At 39.9% G+C, this 19,304-nt stretch overlaps 1 protein-coding gene across 4 annotated transcripts in view; it reads right to left on the bottom strand.

The window, feature by feature from the left end:
- dbn1 (drebrin 1) overlaps positions 1-19,304 on the bottom strand; it is a 205,521-nt gene that overhangs the window by 76,504 nt on the left and 109,713 nt on the right. For 3 of the 4 annotated variants that reach the window (XM_060836657.1, XM_060836658.1, XM_060836659.1), the window contains exon 2: positions 4,935-4,990. In XM_060836657.1, coding sequence (XP_060692640.1) covers positions 4,935-4,990 — 56 coding nt within the window. Of the gene's footprint in view, positions 1-4,934; positions 4,991-6,900; positions 6,953-19,304 lie in introns of those variants that run through there. The other variant, XM_060836660.1, reaches the window with a different exon arrangement.

Raw genomic sequence — 19,304 nt, 5'->3', positions numbered from 1 at the left:
TTTATAGTTCCTCTATGCTGCAGTGTGTGGTGGCTCGTTGAAATAATGTTTTAATGCAGCTTCGTTTGTGGATGTTGGGATGATTGTTTCTGTAGTTCAGTATTTGGTCAGTGTGTGTTGTCTTCCTGTAGACAACAAATCCATCCTTGAACAAACCAAACAGAGATACGCACGAGAATTCCTAAAAGCATGGCATTCCAACCAGAACTCTGTCAACAGACACACTGACTTGGATCTCATCTACCACTCCCTGAGAAAAAGAACAGGAAATGACATCAACACAGGAAATGGCATCACCATGGGAAATGGTGTCACCACCCCAAGGAAACCTAAACACATAAATAGAAAGTGGGTCATGCCACCAATGCTTCATCTGGAGGCTCTCTGAAGATGCTTCATTCCTGATGAAGGGCTTTTCCCAAAATGTCAACTTTCCCACTCCTGACCTGCTGTGCTTTTCCAGCCACTCTCATCTACACTCTGATTTCCAGCACCTGCAGTCCTCACTTTTGCCTCTCTGAAGAGGTTACCCAGTATGATGAAACATCTGAAAATGAACCTTCAGCTCAGCGAGTAATCCTACATTCAGAACCTCAACCTGAGCTACAAATTTTCTCAAAACCCACTAATTTATCATTGTATTTCACTATAAAGCTGATGTCTTTTATTTTATTTATGAATTAATAGGTATTGTTGGTTGATTATTTCAAGGATACTTACCATTTTCTTCAAGAATATTTAATGTTTCTTATTAAAGGCATGTGACTGAGTAAGTCAGATAAGTGGGTAAGGAGCACCTGAGTAGTCTGGCACTGAGGGAGGGTGGAGGTTGGAAGGATGTTTGCTAGGTTGGGTGGCAGGTGGATAGAATAGTAGATGGGTCAGTCTGAATCACAGAAAGGAGTTAGTGCTTGGGTTTGGTTTGGGCTGGGAAGGGGGTGTTGGGATCAAGTTGAGGGGAATGTGGGAAGGGTTTTGATGGGGAAAATTGGGTCAGAGGGTGTCGGGTGTGGGAGTTGGTTGGGTCAATGGGGAATTAGGGACAGTCATTTGTATAGTTATCGAGGAGTTGTAGCAGGTTTTAAATCGCTGCGATTTTTCCTGGTTAACTGTTCCATTCAAATACTCCAACTCTAATTTCGCATTGAAGACTGCTTCAGAGGGTTTGAGATGCCGGTGTGATCATCCATCAGAACGTTAAAATTCCAGGGCAATTCTTGGGTAGTCAGAAGTGTATTGTGACTTCCCCACATTCTGCTGACCGACTCCAGTCAAAACTGCTGAAATGACAACCTTCCAATTTGACAATCTGGGTCATGATGTCCTTCCATTATTATCAAGACAGTTGTTGTTGAGAATATACCTGATTACAGCTTTGAATCTTCCACATCCTCCAGCAAATCTGCAGATACCAAAACATTACAGAGACGTTTCTTGTAAATCCTAATTCCAATGGAAGTGCCCAAGCAGATATGTTTTCCTTTAATCTTCAAGGATATCTTCTCTCGTTGATAAAAGTGAAATCCTATTTGCTGCTGGAATTCTCATTATATTATTGTCTGCAGAGGAGCAACCTCAAGCTGAAGAGAATGTAGAAACAGTAACACTATGCACAGGAGAATAAACTCTATCTTATCAAACGTATGAAGAAATTAACATTTCTTCCATTGTCAGAATAGTGTTCTAAACGTTCTTTGTTCTTTTTGTCTATTAGATTCATTCCTGGATGAGGTATTGACTAGCACTTTCATTTTTACAGTAGCAGCAGCAGATAATTTTATTTTAGTCATTCAGGGATGTGGGTGTCACTATGAGGCCAACATTTATTAACCCATCTTCATTGCCCTTGAGAAGATGATAGTAAGCTACCTTCTGGAACCACTGTGGTCCATGTGGTGTAGGTACTGTCACGGTGCTATTATAGTGGGTGTTCCAGGCCTTTAATCCAGTAGCAGTGAGAAACGGCAATATTGAACCAAGGAGGGGAACTTGCAGTTGTGGCGCACAGAAAGAAGGTTCATTTTCTCAAGCAGTTACTTTAACTTGCCCTCAATGTGCAAAGGAGAAGAACATTCAGTAGAAAGAGAGAATGATAATTTCAGATTGCTGTCTTCCCATTTACAGGGTTTTGGTGCTTCGGGACCTGATGATCTGTCTCCTGAACCTGTCCATCTTTGATCAGTCCTCAATGCTTTTGTTTTCAAGTCATCTTAAGTGCCCCAGCCTGGGCACTGAGTGTTCTGAGAAACTGCCATCCCAACTGGCTATTATATTTGCCTTTTAATGAGAAGCACGTGCATCACTCAGTTCCTCAAAACAAGCCAAGACCACAACTGGAGATTGTCTTTAAGAGAGATTTGACATTGGAAGGGCTTGGCGGGGAGGGAGGAGTCATCAAATGAAAATGTTAATGGTTCATGATGTAAATGCATTGAGCCAATTTGTGGGATATGCAATATATGGAATGGATGTCCATATGTTAAAAACAAGACTGCAGGAGCAATGATGAAAGCTGAAGTCAGATCACATAGGACCAATACTTCTGTGTAGAAGGTTCTAGTGAAATTGAGGACAATGATGCCTCTGAACAAAGTGTAAATATTCATCAGCTTGCACTTGCTAGTCCTTGTCTGTCTAAAACTGCCAAAATCTGCTCATAATATTTGTACAACCTCAACCCCACTTCCAAACAAGTCAACGTCAAGATGAAAAATATCAGTTACAGGCAAAAGTTTTGAAAGTTATGGAGGAGTTATTGACAACTAAAAATGCTCCAACTATTTAGAAACGCCAATGACATCAGCAATGAAATATTAATCGGTGCAAAATGTCAAAACATCTTTGAGATGACCAAGACAATGTATATCATTATGTTTAAAGTAGTCGAGCTGCCTTATAATTGAAACTCGCATCATTTCTAATCACCAGGTTTTGGGAATATGTTATAACTTTATTATATAGAGCAATTTCTAACATTAACTTGGATTAAATTGATTTTACTTCTTTTGTTAAAAAAGTACCATTTATTTTTTAACTGCAAGCTATTTCTTGATTGCACCTTGATCTGAATGTTCTGAAATGGTCCAAAACATATCACCGACAAAGCAGGAATAATTCTAAAACAGAATAAAATTATGCCTTCAATTGTAAAATGATCTAATACATTGTGTACCTCCTTGTATTTGTTCCTTGCAATATCCTTCCTCCTCCTATTTTATATGTGTTATTTTAGCACTTTAAATCTGCACATTTTTTTTCTTAAGCTGCTGGTCTTATCTTCCTTCTGCATCTCTTTTTTTGCTGTAACCTATTTACCTCTTCTTCTGATACTAATACCAGTACTATCGAAATTCCTCTCCTTCCAATTCTCTGGGAAACACAATGGACAAGTCCAGAGTCTGACTTCACAGTTTGAAAAGTAGCTACACACCTCAGGATTTTAATCTCTACCAGTATATTAGTATGACCCTTCCATGCTGATAAAAGACGTGTGTGTGTGTGTGTGTGTGTGTGTGTGTGTCTTTTTTTAAAACCAGTATAACAAGAAATATTATTATAAAAGTATTCAAAATGATGAGGTTCAGAACTGGAATGCAGGCCACTTTAACTCAACATGGAAAGTCTTTTTTTTAAAAACAGTGTCAATCTCTGAATCTTGGTGCCACAGAATTACATTGAAATTGTAAAACAGAAACAAGTTGTTCAGCCCAATCAATCAGAGTTGGGTTCTCTTCTCTAGATGAGCAATAGTGCCATTTCCATATGTCTGCCACCTCTAATTCTCATTTCCTAATGAACTATCCAATCTAATCTTACATACAAACATGGTTTCTGTTTCAATTAGTACCAGGCAGTGGATTCCATAGCTAAAAGTTTCTTCCATTTTTAGTAGGGCTTTGTAGAAAGGCAGTCAATGAAGAAAAGTATATTAATATAATCCACCAAAAGGTCAGAATAGAAAATTGTATGAAATATCTAAAGATAAGGAAGAACCCGGGCATTGTGTAGCCAACCTTACACAGTCACATCACACTGATTAAACTCCCCCTTTACATTTATCTGCCAAACTTGGCAATTGGACTGTTTCAGAACATAACCTTATTATCTCCATCTTCCCTGAGAAGTTGTAGATTACATATTGATAATGCCATTTATTAATCAAAGGATTTCTCTCATCTCTACCTCCACTGTTTTAAAAGCAGAAAAGAAGCAGACACTCTAAACATAACTCCATCAATAAACACATCAACTTAGATCCCATCTACCTTCTCTTGAAAAAAGAACCGGAAATGACACCACCCACCTGAAGAAACCATGATCTATTAATAGAGGGAGACGGGACACACCATCAGCACTTCCCTGGAGACTCTCACTGACGATGTTACCTAGTCATGGTGACAAAATTTCTGAAAACATACCTTCCAGCTCAGTGAGCTAACTTACAGACTTAGCAGAAGCCCGGTTTGCACAACCTTGCTCAACTTGACCAAAACAAAATAAGACTTCCAAGCAGCTAATCGCATTGTGAAACATTGAACCCCCTACTTTAGTCTGGCAGTGATCAAAACTGTACAGCCTAACAGGTGTAGATATGTGTGAATGTGGAAAGGTTGTAAAATCAGAAGTCTGCGAAAACAGACATACACTTGATTCGAAATAGAGTAATTTTTGAATTAAAGCTGTAGATTTGAAGCCTGTCACTGAATTGACCATGACTATTGTAGATAAATCCCCAAACTCAGTGCAGTGCAGAGTTTTGAAACTTGCTGTCCATTAATGAAGCATACATTTCCTTATTAGACAGAAATTGGACTGGGTTACTGCAGAACATCCTACATTTCTTACTTTCAAACAATAGTGAATCCGGATGAAATCCAGCTGGAAAGACCTAATGTTAACCAGAGGCACAAATCCAGTCTGTACTTGTCACATACCTCCTGAATCGGCTAATTTCAGATTGTCAGTGTTATCTTCGTAAGTGTACAGGGCCCTGTGGAGAGAAGGAAATCAAACCCGTTAATCCCTTTGCCACCACAACATATCCAGCCATTTGAATTTTTAAAAATTTGGCAGAAACTAAATAAATTAATGCCTGTGGTACATTTACTCTGTACTGTACACTCTTTGCATGTTCAGTGATTCACTATATTCAAGTTTGCTCAGTTCTCCAACTGGCCACAGCATTATCACATAAATCGGTTTCAAAGATAAAGGACATGGAGATTCATATGGACCAAACTGTATAATTACACTCGGAATTCCACATTTCTACAACACAGTCAGCTGTACTGTATCAATCCTTAAGTAACCCCAAACATAAGTGAGCAGGGAAATAAAGGAAAAAAAATTGCTAGTTGTCTATTGTTTCCAGACCTTGCGTAATAAATCCCAACAGAGTCTCAATAAGAATGTACATTTATTTGGCAGTCTCAGTGTATTTTCACAGAAAGTGAAATAAACTTCTTTCATTTCAATCCAGTTCCTAACCAGCTATTTAGTGGGGAGTAAATAAGATTGAAATGACAAAATGTAGGACTACAATAATTCCAAGAAGTGAAAATAACCAGAGATTAGAAAATGGAGAATAAAAGAATAGGCTGACATATTGATGAAATATTGGAGAGATATACAGGAGACTTTGTGAGGACATAGAACAAATAGTAAGATGGAGGGAAGCTGAATGCTTTTGGTCTTGTCAAATTTGAACTGGGGAAAAAAAACACTCATCTCAGAGCAAGCTGCATGTAATAAATGGGAAGGATGACAAGGAAATAAGACTGTGGGGACAATTAATGTTAGGTTTAGTTAGCATTGGTATGAAAGATTAAATCTTATTTAATCTACTGGAAGATTACATATTTCTTTCTGACCTTTCTCTTCAAAAATAATCAGATTAAAACTTCAGAATAATTGCCAATATTACATCCTTCGTTAACTTATTTTTGATGTAAAACTTTGCACAATGTGATGCTTCCATTGTGCTAGCTGTCCAGGAATAATTGTAGTCCTGTATTGTCATTTCAGTCTGTATTGATCCTCACTAAATAGTTGGTTTGGAACAGGATTGAAGGTAATGAGCTTGTTTTAAATACATAATCAATGCAGCACCAAACACTTTTGCAAGTCATTTTATGTGTCCCTGGTTCTGCGAATGGCAGTAGAAGGTCCTTTTATCCTTGTTGGGAGCTTGCTAATTTTGTATCTGTATCAAGTTCTCCATTCAGAATCACAGTTTATTAAGCTGTCCACACCAATATTTGTGCATCCCTTTAAGAAATTTAAACAGCAGGATCATGCTGTATTACATTTTCATTTCAAGTGTAGCTCAGCAAGGGATACAAAAAATCCGAGGCCCTATTGTTTAATTCCAGCTAACAGGAATACTGGATCGATCAGATCTCAGAATATAACCTGGCTTGATAGATCAGGAGTCTTTTTTTGCAATTTTGTTACCATGGTGATCAGTCATTGAATATATTTGCATGAGGGCTGCCAATATTGTTTTAATAAAACACAAGTTTATTGCACAAAACAAAAAATCTATATTAATAAGAAAATGTAGAATGATTTTCATATAAATATCAACCAGAAAAAAAGCAACCTTTTCCTCAGCACCATCCTTTACCGGCACTCAATCCCAGAATCAATTCCTAACTTAACTTTTTTCTTACTCAACTGACAACGTTGCAAGTATTTTCTTTTGCTGACTATTTCAGCTGCTGCAGCTCTATCCCATTACATTAATGTTACTGCCTCCCTGGTAGCTTGGTGTTCTCCTAAAAGAGCAGCGATGTAACTAGAATATTCAACTAAAGACAACAATTGAGTTCAGATTCTGTTAAAGATTTGTCCTGATCTGCTTCTGGTAGGAGCAAAGTAAGAAAAATGGTGGACGATTACCATTATTACAGCATGTGAATATCCTTAGCTGGAGCATTTCGACACAGCAGTAGAATATGCTGCACAAAATCAGATGCCAAACTTGTATCCACTAGAAATCATATAGTTAATAAAAAAAAAGTTTGCATAAATCAGAATGGCTTTGTTTTAAAATCGAGTCAATCTCAGGGAAGCTGCCTGAACATTTTCATTTCAGCCAGAGTGGCGCAGCCACCTCCACCCATCACTCGACAGTTCATTAATAGAGTTGTGTCTCCTTCTGTTCCTGGTTTAGACTGTCTGCAGGAATAACCTCCTGATTAATGAAGTCATGTTTGGTCAAAAAACATGTCCCCCATAACTGCAGTGTTCATTTAAACTAATCATAGTGCAAGGTTTATTTAATGTCAGTTTCCATCTGAAGTACAAAAAAAACCCCATTTGTTATTAATAGAGCCTCCTCAGACATTGGAAGTGATCATGGTAAGAAATAAATTAATAAATTTGACAACTAGTTACTAATCAAGAGAACAAACAGTCACATGTGGAAACACAAAGAATTCAATGAAATGTTGAGAAGATCTTATTAATATTAAATGTTATGACATTAAATAAACCCTATAATCTGGTTAGTTTAAGTAGAAACTGTAGTTATGGATTTGACCACACATGACTTCATCAAAGTACTATTCCTACATGCTATCTAAACAATTAAAGGAGTCAGAAACAGTCAGTTTTTGGCTTTGATTTGGCATCAAAATTGTCTCTACCCACCTCCCAAGAACTACAATGCATTTTCTGAATTAACTGAAGAACATATGATGCTGGCAACATCCTCAGTGCACATACAAAACAACATTGTTAAGTGCAGAAGCACCCAGAGTCAGCTGTACAAAATAGGTGATCCCCTCTGACTCAGATCCAAAGTGTAACATCACAGAGAAGCACGGTCTAGATACACAGCCGTGCAACTCTCCACACAGTTTCTGATCTCAGTTGTGACACTGAGTTTCTACAGGCAATGACATCACCCTTGGAATAATATTATTAGTAACTCCTGACCACTCCATTGCAGCTCCTGACTGACAGTAGGCGATTGCCCTGACTGCTGGTACTGGAGAAAATCCCATTGAACTCTTTCCAGATTTTACTGGAGTAGTTTTCATGACTGTAAGCCATCCAAAGGGATGAGGTTCCTGGACACTGAACTGTGTCCCTGTCTGGGTAATGGGAACACCATCTCCTCTACCTCAGGTCAGTTCCATTCTGACCGAAATGACAAGCAGCCTGCCCATGCATTTACTTGGAAAAACCCTGAAGGCAATGCAGAGTCGGCATGCTGAGTGTGTGCAGGTGGGTATTAAGTGAACAGATGCTAACAGTGCAAACAAACAGCCTTGAGGTGCAGTCTGAGAGTGCGTCCCTGACTCTTTGTGCAAACTGTCCCTGCCTCAGCCTTTCAATACTAGCTGCCTGTGCACAGGCAAAGTGCCAGGATGAACCCAATGGGTTGGCAGATGGAGGCTCCCAATGTCTACCTGTCCGGCTGGTGTCCACTATGGAGGTTCTTTGTAGCAAGTGGCAAGTTTAATCCACCAGGTCGGTTTTCTTGTCAAGTTTCCAGACATCCAGCTTGTCTGTCAAGTTTGGGAAGAGGGCAGTCTGAATATGAATGAGAGGAATTGTGGCATTCACAAGGCATTTAACCAGCACTAATCCCCATCAACTGGCATCTCCCCAAGGCCTAGCGAGAATCTCCCTAAGCTGCTTGTGAAAAGTGTACAGAGGGGAGAGGATCATGCACTGACTGAGATGGGCTTTGCTGGCACATAGCTCACAATCGCCAATGTCGCTCACACACCCATGACGTTCCATCTCCAGCCTTCGGGTCTGGTGTGAGTTAATACATAGTGCTGCATTTAGAACATATCAGACTAGCAGCACAGCTTGACTCAAAAGAGGACATCCAGGTGGCATCTTGTGGGAGATCCAAGCTGCTGTGCAACATGCACATGGTGGTCTGGAGCTTTGGAGTGTGACAGTGGAGGTTCCAACTTTCTTTCCTCAGATGTCGGAGCAGGAACCTCTCCTGTCCTCACTGCTTGTGTGTAAAAACTGATGGAAATTTAATTCCACTTGCAATAAGTTTTAGGGATTCACAGTAGCATGAGAAAAATTTTCTTTCCTCCTCTAGCACTACTGTTCTGAATGTGTTTGCTTGGGCCCCTGAGCACCTGTAACTAGATTACACAAAAGACTGATTCAACTTGTTCATCCAGTCAGCTGGTGCCTCTAACTGGGGCAGAGTGGGGGAATTTAACTGAGTGTTATGTAAAATTATTTTTTACATAAAGAAATAAGAATGATACCCCTATCCTACAAGGACTTAATTCTTTTCTGTCTAGAGAAACCTTTGAAACATAATTCCCTCTGAATGGCACCTATTTTTATCAGGTTTTTCAGAAAAAAAACAGACATCTCATTTATCAGGGAAATGGTTTCAGGTAGAGAATGATCTGTGCTAGAGTTAGTTAATTTTAATTAGTGTGTGTGAGTATATCTGTGTTGGTGCGCCTGTGTGTGTGGGTGTGGGTGTGTGTGGGTTGGCTAAAATGTTTTCCACAGTCAGACACCCATATTCTAGATTTCCAGTCCACACTTGACTTTGGTCAGTGAGGAGGAACATCAGAAGGAATGTATTGTCTCCAGGAGGGTTTAATAGTCTCTGGAAGGGCATTTTGGACGAAAAATGAACATCTTTGAGTAGAAACTAGGTCAGCAGATATGCAATTTCAAGCAAAACTGCACGGACTTGTTTTACAAAACTGTGATACTTCCAAAGCACAGAACAGGAACTCGATTGTGCTGCAGACAATCTTTTCAACTCATTAACTGTAGGAAGTATAGATATCATGGAAATTCAATTGGCAGTTCTTGCAAGCAACTGTCCTGCTACCCAAAGGTACTGTGGTAAATGAAAACCAAAAGAACAGCAGATGTAGGAAATCAGAAACAAAAACAGAAATTGCAGGAAAACGTCAGCAAGTCTGGCAGCAACTGTGGACGGATATCAGAGCTAACATTTCAGGTCCAGAGACCCTTCCTCAGAACTGGCACAATGTAGTGTCTGATTCTTTGCATGCAACATTGTTCACTGTGAGAAGTTATAACAATATTTTTGAACAGCAAGGATTAATTTAATGCACATATAGATCTGTCTTGATACTTGCATCAGTAAGTGTTTCTGTGGCCATACAGTTTTTACATGGTTCTGAACAGAATGATTAACATCAAGGGAAGCAGATCACAATTCATCAAAAGTTGTATTACAATTGACTGAACAGTTAAGGAAAGTTAAGATTAGAATTGTTGTTCAAATGGAAATTGAAAAAAAATAAACCTTTCCATAATTTACTGGCAAGCCAAAATTCAGGATCAAGTCACTCAGTCAGAAAGCCTTTTCCTGATTGCTGAAAAGGGGTGTGTGTGTGTGTGTGTGTGTGTGTGTGTCTGTGTGTGTGTGTGTGTTTATATGTGTGTATCTGTGTGTGTGTGTCTGTGTGTGTGTGTGTCTGTGTGTGTGTGTGTGTCTGTGTGTGTGTGTGTGTGTGTGTGTCTGTGTTTATATGTGTGTATCTGTGTGTGTGTGTGTCTGTGTGTGTGTGTGTGTGTGTGTGTGTGTCTGTGTTTATATGTGTGTCTGTGTGTGTGTGTCTGTGTGTGTGTGTGTGTCTGTGTGTGTGTCTGTGTGTGTGTGTGTCTGTGTGTGTGTGTATGTCTGTGTTTATATGTGTGTATCTGTGTGTGTGTGTGTGTCTGTGTTTATATGTGTGTATCTGTGTGTGTGTGTGTGTCTGTGTGTGTGTGTCTGTGTTTATATGTGTGTGTCTGTGTGTGTGTGTCTGTGTTTATATGTGTGTATCTGTGTGTGTGTGTGTGTGTCTGTGTGTGTGTGTCTGTGTTTATATGTGTGTGTCTGTGTGTGTGTGTGTCTGTGTGTGTGTGTCTGTGTTTATATGTGTGTCTGTGTGTGTGTGTGTGTGTGTGTGTGTCTGTGTTTATATGTGTGTATATCTGTGTCTATGTGTATATATATGTGTGTGTGTGTCTGTGTGTCTATGTGTATCTGTGTATGTGTGTGTGTGTGTCTATGTGTATCTGTGTATGTGTGTGTGTGTGTGTGTGTCTGTGTATATGTGTGTGTCTGTGTGTGTGTGTGACACACATGTGTGACACACATGTGTGTCTGTGTGTGTGTGTGTGTCTATGTGTATATGTGTGTGTCTGTGTGTGTGTGACATACATGTGGCCTTCTCTTGCTCAGATTTCTTACATACTCATGTTGAGATGCACATGTAAGAAATTGTTCATTAAGAGCATTGAAGGACTGCCGTCTGGTTGGAACAGTAACACAGTAATGTTGGTGGTGAGGGCAAGTGTACGAACAATAACATTTGGAAAGAGAAAGGCAGGTGTTAGGTAATAAAACAAAAAGATGTTTATCATAATCGGTTTACACTTGTCAATCTTTTAAATGATTTTGAAATTGTATTGAAGTATTCAAGGCAAAAGGTTAAAAAAAGTTGTATTATTCACAATTTTCTGAATGATCCAAGGAAAACTCTGACCTGGTTTGTATTTAATGATCTCATTGGCAAAATATTCCCTTATCACAGAGACTGACACTGACAAATTTACTCCATATTTTCTGGCCAGGGAGTCGAATATTGTTCCTTCCTTCAAGCACTGAACCCGTTCTAACATCGACTGACCCAACAACTTTGGCAAACTGCAGCTGGGTTTTCTTTTTAAATAGTCACGAAACATTTAGGTTTAAATTCTGATTCAGTCGTCACTAGAATTTTGAAGAGAATACTAGACTGATTAATTTTTGACTAATCCCAAATCTTAACAGTTAATCCAAAAGAGACATGCAAAAAACATTAATATTTTAAAATAATTGAATCAGTTCAATATAACACCAAATATATAGTAAACATATTTAGGAAACACTATGTGCGTTTCAGGTGAGAATTCAAATGCTTAGTTTGAAAGTTAAAACTTACTAAGGAAAGTGAACAGGACAGTTCATTCCTGATAAAGGGCTCCTGCCCGAAACATTGATTTTCCTGCTCCTCGGAAGCTGCCTGACGTGCTGTGCATTTCCAGCACCACTCTAATCTTGACAGTTCATTACCACACAGTCCTTTCACTTATGGGACTGGCCTGTTTTCTTGCTTCTTGAGAGGTTACTCTAAATTTCTTACATTAAATTTTGAAGCAGGTGGGCTAACATTGGATGGTCAAGGCACTGCCCTCAGCAATGTCTGTCACCCATTTCTGCTTTAATATGTGAACAATGCCTGGCAATTAACTGTCAAACATTGCGAACTGGTACATTTTCCAGTCAATATTTTGACAGTGTCCACTTACCAACTAATCAGCACTCTTCTTTCAAACAGTATAAAATATTAATATTCCACTTTTTAGATTAGATTAGACTAGACTTACAGTGTGGAAACAGGCCCTTCGGCCCAACAAGTCCACACCGACCCACCGAAGCGCAAGCCACCCATACCCCTACATTTACCCCTTACCTAACACTACGGGCAATTTAGCATGGCCAATTCACCTGACCCGCACATCTTTGTGACTGTGGGAGGAAACCAGAGCACCCGGAGGAAACCCACGCAGACACGGGGAGAACGTGCAAACTCCACACAGTCAGTCGCCTGAGTCGGGAATTGAACCCGGGTCTCAGGCGCTGGGAGGCAGCAGTGTTAACCACTGTGCCACCGTGCCGCCCCAAATTGATATTTCTTGTGAATTGGCTTGATGAATGTGTTTTGAAAAGCTTTGACAAAAATGTGTCTTTCAGTAACTCTCAAATTCTGTATTTAATAAACAGGTACTTACAATTTGGACATCAATTTTCCTTCCTGGGCTGCATCCTATATCTCGGAGCTGTCACAGGTCCCTCCCCTCAATACATCCAGGGCTGTACATTTTACAGTTGCTTCCCTTTATGGCTCCCCACCCATGGCCACAGATTTCTTGCCTAATGTATCACAGATTTTTACATTTATGTGGATTTCTCTCTGATCTAACTCAGACACCTATATTTACACAATATTCCAAAAAAATGAGCTGTCAGAGGTGGTACAATTACAACATTTAAAAGGCATCTGATGGGTTGATGAATAGGAAGGGTTTAGAGGGATAGAGCCAAATGCTAGCAAATGGAACTAGGTTAGTTTAGGATATCTGAGTGGTGCAGCTGAGTTGGAGCAAATGGTCTCTTTCTGCGCTCCCAACTATGACTCTAAATCCCAGAACCCTTTATTTGCACAGACTAATTCATTAGGTAGCTAACAATCCCACATTTATATAAATCTTTTGCAGGCATTTACATGATCCTCTTCGATGTAAAAAAGAACGTGTTCTGTTAACAAGCAACAAAGCTTTATGAAACGGGCACATTATCAGTAGTGAAGTTGTTGCCTTATTGCTCATTACCAACATGTCAGTCACTATCCTATACATATATATTTCAACAAGCAGTTCCCCAAAATGTACACAGGAGTTTACAAAATGGTTGTCTGTTCAGATCAATCAACCACAGCTACATTGTGTGGGAGGGTCAAAGGCATGCAATAAAATGAATGAAAGGCTGTTTTCAGATTTAATTGCGTTACAGATTGTAAATGAAGTGGATTAAAAGTAATTGCGCACTCAACAAAAAGGTTCAGTGTATGTTTTAATGGTTTCATGTGTACTTTATTGATAGAGGGACGTTAGTTTGGTTTCAGTGAGACAAAATACCACTTCCATCTGGAATTGTATCCACAGCCATTGCTAATTATCTCAGAAGGTTTTACAAGAAGCAAATCAAACGACTGCAGATTGTATTAAAATTCTCGAGAACACCACTGGCGTCAGTTTGTAGCTTGCATTTCTCAGGAATTAGGAGGGGAGTGGGTGGGTGGGAGTGAGTGAATTATCCCAAAAAGATAGAATCAACAAAATAAAATAATCTATAGGTTAAATACTGCTCAGTAAATAAATACCTAACAGTCTTACTGTGAGCACTCAACCTCCAGACAATCCACTGTTCAATATTGATCAGGAAGATTAAAATTCTTGTTTTTAAATAAAATATGGACAAGCAGTTTAACGCTAACTTTGTCTCGATGCAGACTCCAGGAAACATCAAGTATAGCTTCAGGGTCACAGGAGGACAACATGCTTTGGCGTTTGAGTGGGACAATGGAAACTAGAGCATGAAATACTCCAGACAGGCCGTCCATATTGAAATACTGTCAGGGGAGTGAGAAGAGCATGCACATACCATCAGCTCCTCTCCCTCTTCCAGCTTCACCCTGCATTACCAAACTCAACGATGAGTTCATCAATATTTCAAGTCAAAACAAAACAAAGAACTGTAGACGCTGGAGGGCTGAAGCAAAAGCAGAAATTGTTGAAAAAACTGAGCAGATGCTGCCAGACCTGCCAAGTTTCTCTGGCAATTTTTCTTTTGCTACTTTAGTATTAATCCAGGAATGGGTGTTGAAAATATGCAACACTGTCAGTGAGCTTTAAGATTTGTAGCTCAGGTTGAGGTTCTGGATGTAGGTTTGCTCACTGAGCTGGAAGGCTTGATTCCAGATGTTTCATCACCCTACTAGGTAACACCCTCAGTGGGCCTCAGATAAAGCAATGTACATCATTCTTGCTTTCTATTTATATATTTATGTTTCTTTGGATTGGTGTTGTCATTTCCTGTGATGATGTCATTTCCTGTTCTTTTTCTCAGGGGGTGATAAATGGAATCCAAGTCAATGTGTTTGTTGATAGATTCCAGTTGGAATGCCATGCTTCTAGGAATCCTCGTGCATATCTCTGGTTGCCTTGTCCTAGGATGGATGTGTTGTCCCAGTTGAAGTGGTGTCCTTCCTTATCTGGATGTAAGGATACTAGTGAGAGAGGGTCATGTCGTTTTGTGGCTAGTTGGTGTTCATGTATCCTGGTGGCTAGTTTTCTGCCCGTTTGTCCAATGTAGTGTTTGTTACAGTTCTTGCACAGTATTGTGTAAATGTCATTAGTTTTGCTCATCGTCTGTGTAGGGTCTTTCAAGTTCATTAGCTGCTGTTTTAGTGTGTTGATGGGTTTGTCGGCTATCATGATGCCAAGGGGTCTGAGGAGTCTGGCAGTCATTTCCGAGATGTCTTTGATGGAGGGGAGAGTGGCTAGGATTTCTGGACGTGTTTTGTCTGCTTGTTTGGGTTTGTTGCTGAGAAATCGGTGGACTGTGTTCAGTGGGTATCCATTCTTTTTGAATGCATGGTATAGGTGATAAGTTAGTTAGTTGTGGAATATGTCACTGGTCAATGTACTTATATTGGTGGACAAGGAATATTAAGAGCTACACATGTGTGTTCTGCTAAGTCTTTGTGATCAGAAGAAACATAAACATTTGATGTTCAATACCTTCCTGAGGCATATATCCAAGCTCTTCAATGTAACTCGCCACCACTTCACCTCAATTACAATTAGACCCCTCCAGTGGAAATAGTTTCTAAAGATCTGGAATATTCATTGCTCGACAGGACAGTTGGTCTTTGGTTGCACTTCTGTCTGTGACAGATCTTTACAGCGACTATGTTCTTTCACTGGCTGATCCTTTAGTTGGCAAATCCTTCCATTGCTTCAAATTGATTTGATTTATTGTTGTCACAAGGATCAAGACACAGTGACAAGGGCTCTTTGTCATGCTGTACAGTCAGATCATACCATACAAAGTGCATCAGGGTAGCAGAACAGTGATAGAGCTACAGTGAGAGAGACAAAGATCAGAATGAACATTTGAAAGGTCTGTTCAAAAGTCTGATAACAGTGGGGAAGAAGCTGTTCTTGAATCTGTTTGTAGATATATTCAAACCTTTATATTTTCTGCATGACGAAAGAGGGTGGGGAGGGGTCTTTGATAACATTGGTTGCTTTCTCAAGGCTGTGGGAAGTGTAGATGGAGTCAATGGATGGAAGGCGGTTTGCACCACGGACTGGGCTGTAATTAAGGGGAGATTGTGAAGATACAAAAACAGCCAAATAGACAAATGGAACTGTGATTCCAAAACCTCTGGCGATATCAGCTGTAAAAAACAAATCCATCTTGTTCAGAAAAGTTGAGCATTTCAGTTCAGATGATAGGTACAGAAAATCATAGTCCAACTCAATGATTTTCTTCATACAGTTATGTTTATACCAGAATGTTTTCTGCCTGTATAACCTGCCTCACCAGTAAACCTGTAATTTTACAGATAGAGACAAGAGAGAGAACTGAAACAATTCCTTTCCCTTATTATCCACAATTGAGTTTTTATAGTAAAAGATGTGTTTCCGAACCTCAAATTTGAACGATTAAGTTTCATCCCAAAAGTTTAATGTCACATCACTCAGTCACATCTCACACACACACACACACACACACACACACACACACACACACACACACACACACACACACACACACACACACACACACACAGACAGACACAGACAGACACACACACACACACACACACACAGATCTGGGTTCAAGTCCCACTTACTCCAAAAGGTCATAGAATCACAGCATGGAAAGAGACCTTTTAGTCTAACTATTGCACACCGACCATGTTCCCAAACTAAACTATTCCCACCTGCCTGCGTTTGGTCAATATTCCTCCAAACCTTTCCTATTCATGTACATATCTAAATGCCTTTTAAACATTTTGACAATACCTGGATCCATCACTTCCTCTGACAGTTCATTCTACAAACAAACTACTCTATGTAAAAGATGTTGTCTCTCATGTGTTTTTAAAAATCTTTCTTCTCTCATCTTAAATATATGCCCTGTAGTTTTGAACTCCCCTACCCTAGGGAAAAGTCATTTGCTATTCACCTTATCTGTGCCCCTCATGATCTTATAAATCTCAGTAAGGTCACCCCTCAACCTTTTACCCTCTTGTGAAAAATGTCCCAGCCTATTCTCATAACTCAAACCATCCATTCCTGGCAAAATCCTGGTAAATGTTTTCTGAATCCTCTCCAGTATAATATCTTTCCTATAGGACAATGAGAAGAGGCCTCACCAATATCCTGTACAACCTCAAGTGACATCCCAACTCCTCTACTCAATGGTCTGAGCAATGAAGAAAAGTGTATAAATGCCTTCCTAACTACCCTGTCTATCTGTGACATCAATTTCAAAGAATTATGTACCTGAGACCCGAAGACTCTCTGTTGTACACCACTGCCCAGGGCTCTACCATTTATTGTATAAGTCCTGTGCTTGTTTATTTTACCAAAATGCAATACATTGCATTTATCCAAATTAAACTTCACATGCCACTCCTTAGTCCAACAACCCAATTGACCAAGATTTCTTTGTAACCTTAGATAACCTTCTTCACTGTCCCTATACCATCAATTTTGGTGTTTAATAACATCTCAGAATAGATTAATTAGAAAATATATCAGGATAATTATGGGATTCCCCTCTAAGAGATGGATTTTCAGCAGGTCACAAAGAGTCTTCCTTGTTGTCTTATTACAGCGTTGTTGGTTTTTAATATTGGTGGAATTGAACAGGAGTAGGGTGAAACACTTGAGGTATTGCAACCTCCAGTTTTTAAAGAGGTCTAGCTGTTACAGTTCTGTCTGTAGCTGATTCTGCAGTTGTCCACAGATCAACTTAGTTTCTCCATGATTCTTGTATTCAAAGTAGTTTGGTTAAGTGGGTGATCACCTGTATTGACCACACAGACTGATTTGGAAGTCTGATGCCTTTACTATCATATTGGGAAATGAGTGGGTTATTTAAATCGACTTGTTATGAACTGGTTTCTGGATAGCCTTCTTTGTTAAGTTTTGAATTTGGAGCCATGAGGACCAGACTCAGTTTTGGATAAGTGCTTTTTCTTTTGGTATATCCATTCAAAGGGAAACATGCCACTCACTATCACCAAATTAGGAATTTTGCAGGCCATTGAGATATTTCTGAATCAATGTAGGAGTTGTAAAAGGCACCTGTCCCTTAGTAGCCATCTTTAGCTGACTTTTAGTGTCCATTTTAAGTTGGTTCTGCAAGGTTCCAAACTGATTACAGTTTGTTTTTAAACTCAGGAATTGGGTTTGCTCCAACTGGGAAGGACAAAATGTTCCACTGACAACACTACCTTCTGAATGCTCAGTGCAAGAGTCCGATCCTGTAGTTTTACAGACTCTCTCTTCCTTCCAGCAAGTCCACTTGCAACAGCGTGACTCAATACCGATTCCTAGTGTTGAAATGATTACTGGTCGACTCAGTTCAGGTGGAATTACTCAAGTCATGCCTCACAAGCCTTATTGAATTCTTTGAGGATGTGACAAAACCCATTGGTGAAGGTAGAGCAGTGGATGTGATGTATATGGATTTTAGCAAGGGATATGATAAGGTTCCCCATGGTAGGCTCATTCAGAAAGTAAGGAGGCATGGGATACAGGGAAATCTGGCTGTCTGGATACAGAATTGGCTGGTCCATAGAAGACAGGATGGTAATAGATGGAAACTATTCAGCCTGGAGCTCGGTGACCAGTGGTGCTCCGCAGGGATCTGTTCTGGGACCACTGCTCTTTGTGATTTTTATAAATGACTTGGATGAGGAAGTAGAAGGGTGGGTTAGTAAGGTTGTTGATGACATGACTATAGAAGTTGGTGGAGTTGTGGACAGTGTGGAGGGCTGTTGTAGGTTGCAATGGGACATTGACAGGATGCAGAGCTGGGCTGAGGGCAGATGGAGTTCAACCTGGAAAAGTGTGAAGTGATTAATTTTGGAAGGTTGAATAACAGGGTTAAAACAGAATTCTTGGCAGTGTGGAGCAACAAAGGGATCTTAGGGTCCACGTCCATAGTTCCCTCAAAGTTGTCACCCAAGTTGATAGGATTGTTAACAAGGTATACGGTGCATTGGCTTTCATTAGTGAGGGAATAGAGTTTAAGAGCCGTGAGGTTATGCTGCAGCTCTATAAAGCCCTGGTTAGACCACGCTTGGAATATTGTGTTCAGTTCTGGTCACCTCATTACAGGAAGGATGTGGAAGCTTTAGAAAGTGCGCAGAGGAGATTTACCAGGATGCTGCCTGGACTGGACGGTATGTCTTATGAAGAAAGGTTGAGGGAGCTAGGGCTTTTCTCATTGGAGCAATGAAGCATAAGAGGTGACTTGACAGAGGTGTACAAGATTATCAGAGGCATAGACAGAGTGGATAACCAGAGTCTTTTCCCGAGGGCAGAAATGGCTATCACAAGGGGACATAATTCTAAAGTGATTGGAAGGAGGTTTGGGGACGTATCAGAGGTAGGTTCTTTACACAGAGTCAAAAAGTGTGGCACTGGAAAAGCAC

This window comes from Hemiscyllium ocellatum, chromosome 16, assembly GCF_020745735.1.
Source record: "Hemiscyllium ocellatum isolate sHemOce1 chromosome 16, sHemOce1.pat.X.cur, whole genome shotgun sequence".
In the NCBI taxonomy this organism is placed as follows: Eukaryota; Metazoa; Chordata; class Chondrichthyes; order Orectolobiformes; family Hemiscylliidae; genus Hemiscyllium; species Hemiscyllium ocellatum.
Note: the sequence above shows the minus strand (reverse complement) of the source record. Positions and strands in the feature narration are given on the sequence as shown.